The following is an 18955-nucleotide window of genomic DNA, read 5'->3' as shown; positions in this document are numbered from 1 at the left end:
CTTTATGTCATAAATTAAAGTAGGCAACATTTGAAAGTAGAGATCTTTTATTAGATATGTCAGTATGGCTAAAAAACACCAGAAAAGCTTTAACACTCACAAGCTTTCCTCCTCTGTGTATGTTATGAGATTCCTCTTAGCTTCCAGACCCTTTGAACTAGCCACACAAGCACAAGTTCCTTTTACCCTCAGCCACCTTTGCTTCCATCTGGGGCACCTTTGCACAGCTGTGGAAGAATCTTGTGCTACAATGCTGATGTATAAGTAAGCCCAGAGATGACACCATAATAAAAATGGTAAAATAATCCAGTTTGTGAAGCCTTTTTTGACAAGTCTGAAGTACATCAAGCAACAACGCAGGAAATGATAAAGATCAGGTTTTATTGACATATTTTAGGTACAATAAATATATTTACATGTTCACATTTCAGACATGGATTTACACGTAAAAAAACTTGTACATGAGATCATCTTTGCGTTTCCATTTTTACATTCACTTAAATAGGTACGACAAAGATCTCTTATTTGGTATCCTCCAGTCCAGTACTACACTCAAGCAATCAGCAGTGCACACCTTGTGCAGATGATGCTGTAGAAAACATGAGGCAGACGCACTCCCAGTGCAGTCAGCATGATACAGTCGGCTGTTGAATTTATATCCTGAACTGCTAATAAACAAACTCTGCAATCCAGATTAGAGCAGTACATTTGAAATGATTCTCAAAACACCCAAATATAGAGAGATATATATATGTATATATATACACTGTTTAGGACTTTACAGGTTAGGAAGGATCACATTCAGTAATAGTAATAGGAGGTAGAATCGTGTCGACAGTGTTGGTATTTCTACGTGGCAATAAGAAAAAGTGCTATTACTATCACTGAATTCAAGAACAGAGATCCTGAAAAAGTGAAAAGGATAAAATAGTTGTTAATCCTGTTTAGCCTGGCTAAATGCTCAAGCATGTAACGGAAATGTCTAAATTCCCCAGCATGGGTAAAACTGCAAAGTAAAAATGTTAAGTGGTGCTTCTCCAGCGCTCTGGGATGGGCAGCATCGCCTAAGGGGTGATACCTGTATAAAAGCAACCTCAGCTTCATGCACCAAAGTCTGCAAAGAGAAGTAGAGTATGGTAGGATTTCAGAGTGGGAGATACAGGCTTCAGGTACTGTCAAGAGAGCTGGAAGATCAGAAAACAGAGCAAAAGATTGAATGCAATGCACTCAGATAAAAAAACAGAGCTTAACAGGGAGTGAAAAGGGCAGGAACATAAGGATACAAATATCCTTGTGAAAATGGAAAAATGGGAGCAAATGAGATGGAAATGAGAAAAAGCGTAGCTGAGAGGCAAAGGGTACCACAGGAAAAAAAAAGTTGACTTAATCCAAGGGCTCCTTTATAAATAAAATTATATGCAATGGTACAGAAGATCAGCTGTGAATAAATAAGTCTTAGAATCTGGTCTCTGCTGGATCTGTAAATGAAAATGTCTATTAATTAGGAGTTAAAACTGCTGAAAGAAGTTCCATCATCTGAAAAAGAAAACCTGCAAACAAATGGTTTTGTTAGTCTAGAAACAGAAATAAAACTGTAACATTCCAAGCTCAGCCTGACAGACACTAGGAAAAAAAATACAGTGCATATTAAAATCCATTAGATGCAGACAAAGATAATCCTGAACAAACACAACATTAATACAGCAGTGTTTGAAACTGTTATCTGCCAAGTGACTACACACAACATTGCAATACATCTACATTTAACCGTACACAGGTTCTTTCACAAAAGTATTTGTAATCTGCAATACTGTTTAAAGTTTAGACGGTAAAAACCACTGAACACAAGTGCTGTTACACTAAATAAAAGCAGTGTAACCTGTTGAAAAAGTGTATCTATAAAGCCCATTTCCAGTTAGTTAGAAAAATCAGTGCATCCAACCAAGAAAGCAGAGAGCAACACAGGCACCTAAAAGATCCCATGAGATTAACCTTCCCCTCAAGGTTTTCCTTAGTGCAATAAGGACCACACTTTCCACCAAAACAAGCAGAGAAGTTGAAAATGGAGTTTGTTTGTTTTTTTTTAAATTAAAAAACCCAACCCTGCCAAAAGCAGCATTATAAAGAACAAAATGATCCTTCCCAACCATATTATACCAGAAGTTGGTATACGCAAGGATCCAATACGAATCTGGTTTTGTACACAAGCCCCTGTGCTCATGTGGACAGTAAGTTATCTCCATGATTAAAAATCAGGTTACAAAAAACCTTACAGAAAATCCTTAGGATTTGATAGTAATTTAAGATAAAATACTTTCAAGTATTATGTTTATGAATTAATTAGAAGACAAGGCATGATTTAAGGTAACATTGAAACAAAAGCTCTGTGTTACCCTAAATGACCCGTATAATACAGCTAACTTTCTGAAATCTGTTCAGGATTTGTTTCCTTTACATTTAATTTCTCATCTACCATGATGCTAAAAAAAATAAAAAGAAAATCACAAAAAAATGCATTAAAAAAAGGTTCATGTCTCTCTGAACAAAAAATGCCTTTTTGACAGTGAACAGGTGAAGCCAGATTTCTACCTTCAAGTACCATGACTTGCATCACAGACACAGTACTACACAAAGGACAGGAACATCACAAATACTATGCCAGAGGACAAACCCAGGGTATCTCCCAAGCAGACAAAAAAAAAAACCAACAAAAAAAATAAACAGGCCAAAAAAAAAACCTCAAAAGAAGAAACCCCAGAGCCTCCCACCCCCCCTCTCACCCGAGCTACACGGGGAACACACCCACACACACAGGCAGACACGGAGTTACTGAGTGCAGCAGCAGGAAGTGCCTACAGCAGCTTCCAGGGAAACTGCATCATTTCAAGCTACACAGATAAAAGATACTATGTTTAAAAAAAGATTAAAAATTTAGCACCAAGTGAAAGGTTTTTTCTTATCCCCAGTAGCTAATGTTAAAAAGAACAATGGGGACCCCCAAGGTTATTCTGAAATAACCTTCAGTTTTACTCTCATCTATATCCTTGCAATGGAAACCTAACATCAGTGAATTAAAATGCTCAGTTTGCTTGGCATTTTGACGGCTAGAAGGACTTCTTTACAGAAATTTGGAAAACTGAAGCGAATCTGGGGGATAAACTAGATATCCAAGGACAGCATAGAGAGCTTGTATCCACTCTTCCTTCCCAAAGTGGCACTGGGGATATGTGTGGGCTGAGGACAGCATCCCTCTGGCTATGGAAACGCTACAGACCTGTCCTCATCCCCCTGCGTGTGGCAGGGACCCCGAGTGTCCCCAGCACCACACGTCACTCCATCAGATGGCTCGTGTGGCACTGATAACGTGTGCCACTGATAACATGTGCCACTGGTAACACTGCAATGCACCAACGTGCCACCAACCTGGCCTACGTGTGAAACCAAAACAGCCCCAATTTTTGAGGACAGTATTACACCACAGACCTAATTTGTACCTGCCACACAGCACAATGGAACAAACCCAGAGACCCTGTGCCTTGGTCTGACAGTGCACTGTATTACCCCTCAGAAGTTAAAGGACAGAGTTGTTTCAGGGGTTTTTTTTAATTAAAAAAAAAAAAAAAAAAAAGTAGAACATTCTACTAAAATACCACAGATCATATGGGTAATTCAATATTTTAGTCAAGGCAAAATATGAATAAAGTGAATTTTCCAGTGGTACAAGATGGAAATGAAATAATTTGGAAGAAAAAAAAAAAAAGCTGACTTCATTTAACTACCTACTGGAGTTGCCTATTTAAATAATTATAAAATTATGCTAATAAAAACTGAACAAATAATACACAGATCAGGATATATGTATTGACTTACTAGCATCTTTATAAAAATTTGAAGATATACACAAAAACACATCAACATTTATGGAACCATATCCATTTAAATTTAGATAAGACAACACAAAAAACTAACAAATAGCTAAGATGTGGTTGACTGTAAGCACTTTGAGTAACATTTTAATTTTAAAAGGTCAATATTTACATACTACATTAAATGCCTTTTTTTTTCCATTTTGCATCATATTGTGAATTCACTACAAAGAAAGAACAAGATAATGGTTGCAACAGATCTTCCAAGAAAGTTAACTTAAAATTCTCAGATTTAACTCTGTGCTGGAAGAGAACACATCAAGAACACGTCCGTCTAGCTTTACCTCTACTTCCTTTGGGTTTTTTTGGGAGGAGACAACAAATGGATCTGAAAGAGCTGTATCATCCAAACCGATCAATGCCAAGAGATCCACTTTTAAGATAGGATTTGAGAAGTAAGAGAACACAAACGTTTTAAAAAATGACTCACCTAATTGCTACTTTTGCTACTGAGTTTTTCAGGGTATTAGAGAGATATGGTGACAACACAGGGTGTGAGTATGTATGTATGTGTATAATAAAACCAATATAGACATACATACATATAGTATGTTTACATATAGGAAGATACCCAGGTACTGCAGTAAGCAGCTGAATTAATCCCCAGCAATCCACCCGTGCCCTGTCTATGCACAAGCAATAATCTCCTGCAACTGCTGTTAAAGAGGATGCATCTACTCATTAAACAGGCATTGCTCACGTCACTCCTACATTTAAATAGATATGAGGCCATTTAATGTCTTTATTCCAAAGCCACACATTTGTCAAAAAAAAAAAAATTTAAAAACCCAACTGAAATAAAATTTTTTAAAACTTAAGTTGGCTGAACCTCAGGCTCTTTGGGATGGATTCAAAACCCAAAGCAGGAGCGTTTCTACAAACTTCTTTGACTTTTGAATCAAACCCATATTCTTAGGCTCCAAGAAACCCTCTAACCCCAATAATGTTTGCTTCTGACAGGACAGCTGATCAACTGCAGATGTTCCTACTGCTGAACTCGGCTGCTGGCCTGTCTGGCGTTTGCATCTCTCCCAGATTTCCAGACACGCACCACTATCACTCCACTCCGAGATGTCTCCTCGTCCTTCTCACTGCAGAGAAGCTGCTCCCTAACACTGGGATGAGGAACTGTTTAATGTGTTGTTTTAAAGGTAAGCAGTTATTTCTGAAGAATAGAAGTGACATAATCTGAGGAGGCAGTGTAGGGGTCCCAGAGCTGATGGTGTCAGCACTGAACAGCCCAGGGCTGATCACTTTGCAGGTCTTTGGGGTTGGTCCCACTGGGCACTTCCTACCTGCAGCTCATGCTCTGTCCTGGACTTGGCTTGACCCTGAAGCGCTAACAGAACTTCATGTACAGCAGTTGTGCTGGCTGTCATTAAACATTATGCATGAATATGAGGGTATAAACCTCACTTCCATGAAAAGATTCTCATTCTGTTACTGTGTCTTGCCACTACGTTTTAAAAGGACTTTAAGAGTATTTCCTAAGCACCATGTTATTCTATATTATTTCAATGAACAGAGAGCAGGTCTACCTAGCAGACTTTTGACAGTACTTACTCATTATTTTTGGTAACTTTTACCTAATTGAAAATCTGGACCAAAAGTGGAAGAAAGACAAATAGGTATCTGTGCCATTAAATCTTAAAAAAAATAGATACTATTAAAAAAAGGTACTATAAATTTCCTTAGCTCATCCTTTCCAGCTTGGCATGCCTATTTTGGACCCCACTTGAAGCACTTTTATTTCATACCCATAGTGTTTTTCTGCAGTCACTCAGGTAACAAACCTACACTTCGGCAAGTCCCCCTCCCTTCAAACAGTAGGTAGAGTGCTTAAGAGTATTCCTAAAATAAAGCATGGAGCAAAACATCATGGTCTAAAAACTAAGGAAATGTTCATAAAAACTGGAATCCAATATAAAGATGACATTTTAATAAGTTTATTCAGAAGTAACTGAAAAAATTGTTCCTTTGGCAACTCCATCTGGACGGTTCTAATCAAAAGGAAATATTACGAATTTGACTTTGAATAAAATATAAGCTCCTTAACGTTTGCATGGCATTTTTGGGAACTGACATGTTCACCAGGAGATTCACAATGTCCTTATAGCCCTTTATGTATCAGGAACACCATATCAAAACAAGTCCTTTCAGTTATGGGTTTCTTACGGTTCAGCATTAATCACAAAATAAATCTCAAAGAAAAAAGCCTGATCAAAATAAAGCATGAGGCAACCATGAAACACTAGCCCAAAAGAACTACCAGGAATGCACCACTCTTCCTGCATAACATTTTTGAAGTGACCCACCAAGTATTTCTTTTTCCTTGCATCTGGCAGTGTTACTTAAAACAATCTAATTACAACTCAGAGTTCACCAACCCATGATGCTACTGAAGGGTGAAGATCCTTGTTTTTAAAAACCAAGGCAAAATACAGCAGTGGTTTTATGGAATAAGCAGAGTTGGAAAGAGAAGATGGAACTCTATGTTGGAATAGAAAAATGCAAAGACAGACTTATTTACAAAGACCAAAACTACAATTTTCCAGTGTCACCTCCAAAGCTTCTCAGCAAGCTGCTATTCAGTGAAGCAGACCATGTTCAAATCTATGCAAGAATACCTTCTGTGCTCTCAGGTATACAATGCAACTAATTTGTTTAGAAAAATGAGTTTTCATTCAAATACCTTGCACTGAAGATAAGAGCAACCATTATCAAATATTCTTTGCTATGAAGAAAGTTTTTTAAATCTTTCGCTGCAACCATTCTCTCTCAAGTCACTGTGGTCACACAGTAGGATCTTGAAGAACAGTGTCTACATGCATCAAAAGCATTTTGGAAAAAAAAAATTCTATAATTCCATGTGGTTACAACAGAATGTGAAGAAACCGAACAGAAATTCCACCTTTGCAGATTCTCTTGAATTCACCTCTCCTGGAGGTCATCTCGGTGCTTTCTGTAGTTCAACAGAGCAGTTACAGACTGAGCTGACAGGGTTCCCAACCCGATGCATTTTTCACTGTGAGTCTGTAGCTCCACAGTACACTGAGGTTGGTGCTGGGGCTTCTCTCAGCAGACATCACTCCACAATCAGCGCCACGTTGATGTGGGACAGATCTATCATGTGCCTGTCAAAAGTTAAAAGAAGGTTAAATGCGGTGCTCAGACTGATTCTGGCAAGGAGCTTCTATGAAGGTCACTAATCAACAGATGCTTGATTGGATTAACGAAACACTGGGCCAGAGATTGATTATATCTTCTGAAAGGAGGGAAGGAACCACGGCGGAGACAGTGCTTAATTATTTACCTGTGGAATTTCTGTTGAAATGCTAAAGCGTGTGCTGGCTCCTTAAATTTTGCTATGGCTTTCCGTTGTTGAGGAAGCATCTGTAAACTCTGCAGAGACAAAAAGCCAAAACATATTTTTAATATTCACTTCAAGATCCGCTTCACAGTAACCCCTTATTTTGCACGAAACCAACTGAAATCTTGCTGTATTTCTTTTTTTCAGTAACATACTTCAGTTCTCTTATTGATAACCAGTAAGAGAACACACTGGAAAGAGACTTCTGAGACTGCAGTCACAGTCCCAGCTGAAGGTGTTTGAGTTGGTGTGTTAAACAACTGAACCACCTGGAAAACCCAGACTATCATTTGTTAAGCAAAGGTGACAACTTCAACTCAATCCACACACATGAGCCAAGCCCCACAGCCAAACTTCCAAGGAGTAACAAGCAGTCAACTGGTCAGAGCTCAACTTCCCACACAAGCACCTGGAGTCATTCACCTGATGTACATTAAGGGATCAGGGCTTCCCACAGGTTAAACAGGGGCAGACAGAAAAAAGTGCTAAGTTCTGATCTCTCAACTGTGTATCCTCACACCGTTTTCATAAAACAACAGGCCAGCTTTTGACAGGCACCACCATGAAACCCCACTGAGATGGATTAGGTCACCACTTCCAAGTCCTCCTAGTAAAAGGAAACCATATAACACACATCTACCCAGACACGTCCATCGGATACATACCTCCCATACCATGAGAGCAGCAGTTCACAGTGCTTTAACTATGACAAACAGTAGTACTGAGCTCTCCGAAACTACAGCACACCTGAGCCAGGGCTCTGGAGAATTCATGTCCTTACTCCCTGCTTGCAGCAGAAGTTCAGGCCAAAATGATCTCAGAGAGGAGTCCTGTGGCCTTGGTAAAGAGGTGTTACCACACTTATGAAGATGAAAGTTCATGCTTTGAGTTAGCCCTTCAGTTATGATAGAAGAGTTTCCCAAAAGATACTTGAGAAATTCAAGAAGATTAAGCTTTACACATTAAGTAGTTACATACCCAACAATGAGTGGGAACATCCAACAAGTATACTCAGAATGGAAACAGAATACTCAGGATGGAAATACGATCCTGAAATCCTGCTGCCTGTGAACACAGGCCAGAGATTTCAGAGTAACTAGGTTAAAACAGATCTGAAGGTTTTAATCAAAATTTCACAGTTCCACAGTGATTCCAACATCTCAAAGAAAGTTCTGGATGTTTAACAGCCTATGCTGCAGCACATTAAAGACAGAATTGTTCTGATTCAGCTTCCAGTTTCCAGTTGTTCTTATGGCTTTGGATGCAGAATAAAGAATTACTAACATTCTACTTTTCTGTGAGTGTCTACATAAAGACAATACAGTTTTATACTGAGATTTAGATACATATATATATACACACACACATATATATACACACACAGACAAATGCAGGTATATGGACACCTTAAAACTTTTCTAGATGATAACTTCCTGATGGGTAAGTATGAACATAATTCTTTGCTCCTGCATTTTGCCTGGACCTCAGCTGCATCCCCCACACTTGGATGATTCCAGTCCTCTGACGGTCAGTCTTTGGGATTTTAAACTTTACTTCCAAAAATTCTCTATCACCATCTAGACTGTTAAAAAAGTACCACAGATCTTTAGACAAAACAACTATTCCTTGGGAAACAACATACAACCCCACTTGATACATTTTGAGGGTGACATACTTTGAGATCTCTTAGTGAAATAGCTTTTAATCCCACGAATGTGTTCCCTGTTCATTCAATCTAATGGAGCATTTTAAGCAAGACGTCAAATGCCTAGATGAAATTTGTCATTAAAATTGTCTACTTCTATCTTTTTTGAACACATAAGACTCTCTTGGAAAGATGTTTATTTAACAAGAGCCATGGAACCTGATAAGTCGTATTTCTTTGCATCTAAGCCTGACAATTCAGCTTTGCCACTTTCTGTAACTTACCTATCTGTGATTTTGAAGCAATTAATTTTGCACCTTCCTGTAACTGACAGGAAATTTTCCTCTCTCCAGGAAAATCACAGATGTTTAGTATTTCCACCACATCTGTGATTTCAAAGTGAAAGCTGAGTAAAAGTTAAAGGATTCAGCAAATCTGATAAGCATCAGCAGGTTAATTTGCATTTTATAGTTTTTTGAAAGCTGCTATGATGAAAAGGTAAGTCACTGCAACTTCCCCATTTCTGAGCTGGTAGAAATAGTAGTTAGCTTTAAAAAAAGCCATTCAGTGGATGATTTTTTTTTTTTTAAAATCAAAATGCTCTTGACACAGTTAAGCACATTTTACCTACAAGAATGCAGTCACGCTGCAGAAAGCAGCAGTGAAAGATCTTGGATAAAGCTCAATTCTCCTGCAGGTTTTTCTGCAGGAATAAGCGAATGCTGTAGTTTGTGTTCTCCTCCCTTACTGATCTCACTTTTTTATGATTTATAGAACTAGATCTTAACACACACTTTCTTGACACCACTTTTCTTACTAGAAAAGAAAGAACCACAAACTAAGTAAGTGCTATCACTGAGGACTAAGCTTTTGAAGACTAAAAATTAAACACAGCCCTTAAATAACCTTTGGAAAGAACAGACTTTAAGAGTTGACAAAAAAAAAGCATCTCTGAATTGCAACTAAAAACAAACAAACAAAAAAAATCCGTTCCTTTCAAAGAAGTCAACAGTTTTAATACAAGAAAAACCTGTTTGAATCATCAAAAGGATGAATATTTCAGTGAACAGTTCAGCAAGAAGGGCTGTAAAAGAACACAGGGATGCATCCTTCCAGCTGCACCCTGCATGTCCTGCTGTCAACTGCTTCCCTCCCCTCTCCAGATCCACCTCCAGCTCTCCTGCTGCCAACTGATCCTCCCCACAATGTCAGGTCTCACTCGACTGCCACAGCAGATTCTCCCAATGCTTTATGGTCCAGACCCCTGTTGTGATCAACTGAAGAAGAGAAGCTGCATTTGGTGATGTTTCCCACAAGAACTGAGCTATTATTGCATTAATAATCTTGACATGCACAAAAGCAAAATTTGATTTTGCAGTTTATACAATCATGATGCTAAATTATTAACAAGCTTCTCAGTAATTAGCATGTAAAAAGTCAACTAAAGGCAGATATTCTGGTGTAGTGCAGACTTATTAGCAGAATTAGGCAAAGTATCTAAATATTATTATAGGTAACTTATTTATACTTTCTAATGAATTAAGTTTATTGACTGACTAGTTTGGGTACTGTGTTCTTACACTGCATTACTGCTTTATTTTCCAAAGTAAAAAAAAAAAATCCAAATTAAAACACAATGTATTTTAATACTCAACTGCTTTGGCAACAAGGCATCAGTTTTTGGGTAAGTCTACTGAAAAGCATCTTTATCAGATTTAATTTCACTGGTCAATACAGACAACAATGGAAACAAAAAACCAACTCATCTGATCCTTCTCTGAACTGCCTAAACATCACCCATCACTCAGCCCAGGGTAAGGCAGCATCTCCTCAACTGCTGCAATTACACATGCCTAGACTAAGACCAAGAATTAAGGACTGCAAAACAAAGCATACACTAATGCTACACAAACAATACTGCTCCAGTAGGAAACTGTCTGAAAAAAATTGATTTAAATGTGCTTAATACAAATTCTCAGCCTCTGCTGTGCTCAAACTATGGTAGCAAAAATGATGCATAATCACTTCATGTTTGTTAAGGTATATGAGGTCTATACACCTTCTTTGGGTATAGATGAAAAAAACTTCTGGTTTTGTTTTAACAAGGGACAATTACTAAGCTAAGTTACTCTGAAGATGTGACTGCAGCCTGCAATACCACCATAAATACCTCTGCTGTGTTTTCAAACAAATCCTCAACTATCTTCACTTGCAAGTATGAACATTATTCATCTAACAAATATAAAACAAATATAAAAAAATATATCTAACAAAGATTTATTTGTGTTCTGATTTTGGAACAATACCCTCTTACTTACTTTACTACTTAAGCCCCGAGTTTTATGTTTTTAGAACACTGATTGTCAGGCACACATTTGCCACATGTGTAGGTCCCAAACTGCTGCTATCCCACCCTGAACAGATGGACTACTGGCTGGGCATAGAAATTAGAGTCCCACTTCAGCAGAAATTTGAAGTAAAATAACTGTATACTCATCCTACTGGATTATTTCTGTCTTTTTGAATTTGGGGTGATTTGCAGTTTAGACCTGATCCTGCATTTAGATGATGTTCACAACTATAGTCAGAAGAAAATATTCCTTGTGTACCCTGTGGTATTTTATTAGCTCAAAATATTCAAGGCATTATCTCAAAGACTTACTGCATCAGCTTCTGCTTTTGTTGATTTCAAACACACAAGCTAGGAAAATACATCTAAAAATTAATTCATTTGCAAATCTTAATCATGTTACCTTCCTAATATAACACACTTAAACATTTTCATCCCTTTGGAATAATTTGGCAGCTGTTTTTTTTCAGTGATAACATTCAATAGCCCCTCTCCCCCTTTTAAAACACATTATCCCAGAGGCACAAACACCACTGCTGATGGGCTCAGCCTTGGCCAGTGGCGGGTCCATCCTGGAGATGGTTGGCATTGGCTCTATCAGACACAGGGGAACCTTCTGGCAGCTCCACACAGAAGCCACCCCTGTAGCCCGCCCCCCCCCCCCGCAAAAACGTGGGCATCAAATCCAATACACATTTCTCAAAAAGTAATTCAGTGTGTTGCTCTTAGACTTGAAGCAGCACCACAAGGCAGCTATGAGCACCACACAGGACTAAGGACAGCTGCTCTCTCATTTTCAAAGAACAAATACTCCTACAGCTGATGCCTTGGGGTGGCCACCTAAAAACAGAGGCTAGACAAAAAAAAGAGAATAAAAGTAGGTATTGATTTGAAGGGCTTTCAAAGGTACACCCCAGGCAGCCAAAAGGCTCCACACCCAAGATGGACCCTGGGTCACGGGTTCTTCACACTTTTATAAGTTTGGTCCATTTGCATATCAGGGTTAATTCTCCAGTTATAACTTCAGTTAATGATGTAATTACCCCAAGTTTGCCCCTCCTCTTCAGAGGCTTTTAGTTTATACATTTTGGGCCTGGGACAATTGAGGTGTCCTTGGAAAGCAAACCTAGAGAGGTTTGTTATGTCTAACCAACATGAGAGAACAGTGGTTAACAGTCCACACAAAACTTCAGAGTTACACACCAGGCAGTACAGGATTTGAAAAATATAAAAGTTAAAACCTAAGGTATCATTCCCCCCCTTTAGAGGCTTGACAAGGGCTCTACCTTGTCGAGACTATTCTAAGTATCTACTCTAACAGCAGTATACATCTAACAATAGTATCACCACAGTACATGCCTACTACTACAATAGTAGGCATCACAGCAGTCCTCGGTCTTATGATCTTCACTGACAAAACATATGGTTCTATCTTTCCCAAAGCATGATACCTCACTAGGAATTTGATCTGAGTTTGGGATTATTCTGTGACCTACAGATTTTGAAAGGCCAGTGGTAGGAGGCAGAGAAGGATGCAGCCTCTGGAGACCAGCTGGTTCTAGTGAGCATCCCCTGACTTCTCATTTAATGGGAGGCCTCCCTCTTCCTCCACAGAAGACTTCCCTATTGCCACACCGTGTGACACCAGATTCTGCTATCATGAACTCCTAAACTGAAATATCACAATCCTCCCAAACGTCACAGCTCTGAGAAAACAACTTCATTCACATCTCTTTAAGTTGACCTAGTAAGATGTTCACCAGAGGATGAAAACCTCTTCTGGGATCCACTCAGGTGTAAAGGATTGACAATACACACAATAACTTCCAAGGGATTTCAAATGTCTGGTTACTTTACAGATTTGGCTGTACAGATCTACTGTGCAGCACTTCCTGATAGCAGCCTGAGGTCACAGGTATTGTGGGCATGCTCCTGTTGGACTCTGGAAAACAGAGATTACATTCTGACACATTTCTAGCATTAAAATAAAAAGCTAGTTTAGAGTGAGGAACCGTATTTTATATGGAATGGATTTAGGAAGCACAGAGCTCATACTGATCTTGACCGTCTCCTTTTTCTGCTTAGGAATTGCCATGGGAAGATGCAGATCTTAGGCTGAATGGAAAATTCAAGAAACCCAGTATTTCATAACCAGACTTTTGATTCAGAGTTTACCTACAAACTGTTTTAAAACAACATACTATTTCAACAACTTAAAAAATAACCAGCAGCTCTGGCTTTTTCTGCAACTGAACTATCACCAGAGGCCAAGGCACGAATATCATAAAAGGACCATTCCCTCTGAATGGTATTTCCTTAGGCCTGAAGATCTACACTACCCTCAAATTTCTCCTCTACCCACAGTCTGTAATTAAATTTGCACTTACTTGTACAATATTGAAATAGCCAGTTAGCAGCACATTTATCTCAGTAAAACTCCACTGCAAAACCAAGGGCCTTGAGACAAACAGCAGGACATCCTTAAGTACAAAGCAAGAGATTGTTTGCAGCAAGCAAACATCTTTGACACCAAAACTCTCAGAGGTTACACAGAGAGCAAGAAGTTAAAAGGAAGATTACAGAGGACTGGGAGATGGAAACCAAGCAGGTAGGAATGAGACTAGAGCAAGCACTCATTTCAACTATAGGAGACACATGTGAAATGAAAGTTCCTCCTTCACTTAATTTCTCTCACTGAACTAAATGGACTGCCCAGCAGACCGCATGTTCAGTAATCAGTGAGTTTGGTATTAGGAGTGGTAACTCATATGAAGCTGCTAAAATCCAGGTCTATGCAAAATGAAAGTGTAAACCTTCCCAACCAACATCATCTCTAGTGTGTGATCCAAGGTACTCTGCAACAAGTCAAATAGCAGCACAGCAGGCACTTTCTGAACAGAAAGATCAGATTCTATTTATTCCTCCCTCCCATCAATAAATGCAGACATGTTTTTATTGTCCTCGCAGTCTCCTGACACCTGAAGCATCTTTCCTAGCAGTGACGCTTCCCAGCCACTACCAGCAGGCACAGAGGCTGGGACAGAATGTATTTATTTCACCTTAACTGTTGCAATTGATCTCTTCCACCTTCTGTTCCTCCTTCCTGCTTTTCTGCCACCTTTGACTTCCTACTATCTGTGGAAGGTATCAACAACTATCTACCCTTAAAAGTACTCAGCTTTCTTTCTCCATATGCAAGGTGTCATGAGGGGAAAGGCTGTTCTGTCCTCGAGCTAGGCATCTGTAGCTCACACACAGCTCTACAGCAAGGCTGAACTGGACAGGCTCATGATGGAGCTGCTCTTCTTTCCCCCCAGCCCCAAGGCTGGAGCAGGACTGCCCATGTCTTCTCTCCCAAAGCTTCTGCAACAGCTGAAAATGTTTTCACAGGTAGAAAGACCACAGTGGTCCCCATGTAATCCTGAGCACATTAAGCCAGAGGAGAAACCCCCTGCTGACCTGCAAGAGCCATGTTCTGGGTGTGTGCATCCATGGCATTTCCACTGATGCCTCTGTGAACTAAAGATAAATCCAGCAATCTGGAATGCAGAGTCAGGGCAGCGGGCTGGCTGTGGCTGCCTTTACCCCAGCTGAGCACTAGGTAGCACTGTCACTCCAAGAAAGCAAAGCCAGGCACGTCAACGTTGGAATTGCTTTTTCTTTCCCAGACCAGAAATGACAACGTTAGCAGAGTAAAACCCCTGTTTGTAGAAGTACTCAAAGTACACCTACAATCCCAACATTCTCATCACCTCTGATATACAATAGTATATCTTTCCTTTTTTTTTCTTTTTTTTTCTTTTTTTAAGCATCAGAATTTATGATCTTAAATCTTCACAGAGCAATACTGAGATTTTGCAGTGATTGGTTTGCAATCATTTGATGTAAGAAAACATGATTAAAGATGACGATGATGGAACACCTCCACAGAACAACTCCCCCAGTACTCAAATTATCTGGAGATCTAGAAAATGGTCCATTCTACCTGCCACCATCCTAAAAAAACCCAATTCATCTGAAGGTGGCAATAACTAGCTGAACACAAGCCTCTTTAGACAGTGTAAACATTAAACCTGGATTCAAGAGCACAAAAAAATATACAAGTGCTGTTTTTCATGACCTTTGCAACTAATTAATAATCTACTTTATCAAGTGGTTCTGGATGGATGTGTATTGAATGTCACTGCTCCAGCACCATCCTCAGGAGGCTTTAGTTTGGTGGTGTGCTTTTTCTTCTGTACTTTCCAACACTTTGGAATACATAGTTTTATTTATAACACGTAATTATTTTAGAATCAGCAATGAGATTTTACTGCAGACACATTATTTGTTTCTGAAAGCTTATCTTTGCCAGAAAGAGTATGACAGCAAAGTGTATGCTGGAAGGAAGCCCTTCTGCTAATTTCATCATGTTTGAGTTGTAAAAGGCAGCTATAACAAAGGGGATGTTCCTGGAGCCCCAAAGATTTTCTTCTATTCAATGTGAGAATCTTAATGCTATTTTTTTCTCCTACGTTAATAACAGAACACCTTTAGTGAAGCAGGGATGAGAATTAAAGTTTTCAATGATTAGGCAATAGAGGGTATTTCAAAGGTTATGTATGGGAAAGATAATTTTCAGAATTTCTCGAGTATGGAAGGGAAAAATGCTGAATTTCCAACTTCAACTCTAAGTTTCCCCCATCCTCTCTTATGCATGCCCAGTTATTCCCAAACCCTGACTCAATGAAAGCTGATGGCAAAACTTGGAGCATTGAACATCATAAACTGAGGGAAGCTTTTAACTTCCCTTCTCAAGATTTGTGCAAGGTACTTGTACCTCGAGAATGATACTGACAAGACAAAGCTAAAAATAAAACCCTAACCCAGAAAAGCAAAGTAATCTCTTCCTCCCTGTTAACTCCATTGATAAATTATAGACTTTTTCCACAACTTAAAACTGTTATGCCAGCAAAGATTCACTTTCTGAGAAAACACACACAGGATGATCACACTGGAACAAATTCAGGGTATTTGGAAACAAGAGCTGGTGTGGGATCAGTTGCTTTACAGATGCCCCAGCACGGAAGGTAAAGATTAAGCAGAGGTCCTCCATCAGCTGGGACAAATGCTCATGCTCTATTCTTCCTGTCAAAGAGCAGGGAGATCCTTGGGAAGTATTTCTTCCTCCTCTCTGCAAGCTCTGTCTCAGTGCAGCCACTACCACGTTCACATCTTGACTGCAGCAGAAATTGATACATGAGATACTTGGATTTCTGAGCTGTGTTTGCACGTTGCTTTGAAGCAAGGTGCTTGTTTAACATCAGAGGTGTATGTGCCACAGTTTGTGAACCTTTACCTTTAATCAGGGATTTGGGAGTTGGATATGTGTTATTTCAAAACGCTATCCAGGCATGACAAGAACTTCTTAAGTTCTGATTGAGACTTAAATTTCATTTACAATTGCAAAAAAATAAGGATGAGTTTGACACATAACACACTGAAGACAAATAAAATGAAAAATCTTGATCTCAAAGGAGTTCAGTTACTTAAGGAAAATTCTGCTAAATACAGTCAACAGCTGAAGACAGGATATTCTACATCTTAAAGACTGAGTCAGAACTGACTCACCCTTCTCTCCTCTTACTATTTCTTCAGCTCCATCAGACACCATCTAAAAACCTGGGCACCTTGCCTAATTTCTAAAAAAGCAGCTAGAATTTCTCACCTTGCTTTTTTCTCACAATTGCCATCTCCCCAGATCCCTCCTATTCCAGTCCATCAAGCTGCAACACTTCATCTTAGAGGGCCAGAGCTCTGCACTACCCAAGGGCTGTTTGCTCTGGTCCATGCCTCTCACACACTGTCCTCACACAGAGAGCCTCCAAAGCCTGCATGGAAAGAGCCCTTCCAGTCACTACTGGGCTCTCTTCAGCAGCTCACTTCGGCACTCCTCCCTGCAAAATCCCTTACCTGGAGCCCATATTAAAGAAAGAATGAGGAAATAACTGAGTATCCCTTTGCTATCAGGGCCTCCCAACCTCCCAGCTGTAGTGGATTTTGTATAGCACTGAGCACAAAAAATAGTTAAAACATTAATTTACAGCCACGAGAAAATCCACTCGTATACTTCAGGATATTGACCTCTTTGAAAATCTAGCACCACCTATATAAAACTAATTGCTGTGGATAGCAACAATGTAGATTTTCAAACATTATGTTTTCCATTCTTGTCCGCCTAGTCACTTAAAATAGTTGCTGCATCTTCCTCATTGGGTGCATTAACACTTCTGTGGTGCCACTTCTGAAGATGGCATTAAAGAACAAAACCAAAAAGCTAAATATTACATATGGTGGAACCAGTCTTACAGTCTTCCTACAAAAGGATCACTCTTTTCCTGCATATCTCACCATTCATACTTGTGAAACATCATTTAGTCTCAAACAAGCCAGAGAATTTCTAGCCTTCTACAAGTCAGACTTGAAATTCAAGTGCAGAATTAGCACAAAAGCATTCTGCCTCATTAGTTAAATTCAAGCACCTTGTTCAAGTACTACTTCTAGATTTCTGGTAAGGTGAAAATAGATGATGATTCAGAAAGCATAATTTCCAAAGGTACAGTTGATGCTGCTGCAAGAATACAAGTTCTGGAGGGCACAGATATGCATCAAATCCCACTAGAAAATTAGTCATTGTTTTTTCTCCTGTAAGTACATCCTTCTAAATTGGCCTGTGACATTGAATTGAGAGACCAGGGTTTGGAGTCTGCTATGAAACAGCAAGTACTGAATAAATTTTTTAGCACATTCTCAATAACTTCTCTCAATTGTGAGATTTCCTTGCAGGGTTTCTATTAATCTCCTTCTAATATTCTCATGCAAGATTTAGCAAGTAAACACTGAATAAATGTGCTTTGGAACTGTATGAATAATTTCCTAGAGTACTACAGAACACGAAGGCACAAAGTATTTTGTGAGAGTAGTTTTGCTTTCCCAAACAAATTAAACCTCTCTGAATTGATGACGTAAATAATTCAGCATTATTCCATTTACTAAATTAGGAACAAGTGAGGCAGAGTGTTCATCTTTAGGAGAGCAGTGTGTTTTGCAACAGAGAGATGATCCCAGTAACAAAGAAGTCTCATAGAACACCTCCAATTCACGCATTGCATTTGTCTGAAAATGTTGTTCCTGTCAAAAGGAAAAAAAATTCTCACCTGTATTTTTCATTATTCATTGACTGATCTTTTTAAATGCAGTAACAGTAAGTCAGACAGGGCCTCCTAAGCCTTTCACTGCTTTGAAAACCTCCTGCTTTCCTAAAGTCATTTAACTGACACATCAGTTCTAGGAGGCAGTTTATGAACAGAAGCTGCACAGCAGATACAACAGTGTGTGCGTGTCATAACCTTGCTCACAGGCCCCTACTGAAGACAACCTTCTAAAAAATTAAGGATCAATAAAATCCTCCAAAGAAACCTGTGTTTTCATCTGAAAAAGTAGAGGATGCTACACAGTATAAAATGTCCACTGGATAGTGGTCATTAAGTGCTTGTACCCCAAGATTGCAATGACAGAAAAAGGTAAATGTCAAAAAAGAGAGTAGGTGCAAGTCAACAATAAACAAGGACAGCACTCAAAAATACATTTGCTTTGATATGACCATCTGGCTATAAAACCTCACA

At 39.1% G+C, this 18955-nt stretch overlaps 1 protein-coding gene across 4 annotated transcripts in view; it reads right to left on the bottom strand.

Moving 5' to 3' along the window:
* Nucleotides 1-362: 362 nt before the first annotated feature.
* Nucleotides 363-18955, bottom strand: part of RBM33 (RNA binding motif protein 33) — a 101446-nt gene continuing 82853 nt past the window's right edge. For all 4 annotated transcript variants that reach the window (XM_032099088.1, XM_032099097.1, XM_032099114.1 and 1 more), the window contains 2 exons: nucleotides 7240-7328; nucleotides 363-7060 (listed from right to left, as the gene is read on the bottom strand). In XM_032099088.1, the coding sequence (XP_031954979.1) occupies nucleotides 7012-7060; nucleotides 7240-7328 (138 nt within the window). In that variant the 3' untranslated portion in view covers nucleotides 363-7011. The remainder of the gene's footprint in view (nucleotides 7061-7239; nucleotides 7329-18955) is intronic.

The sequence above is a fragment of the Corvus moneduloides genome, chromosome 1 (assembly GCF_009650955.1).
Source record: "Corvus moneduloides isolate bCorMon1 chromosome 1, bCorMon1.pri, whole genome shotgun sequence".
Lineage (NCBI taxonomy): Eukaryota > Metazoa > Chordata > Aves > Passeriformes > Corvidae > Corvus > Corvus moneduloides.
This window is presented reverse-complemented; position numbering and strand designations above follow the sequence as displayed.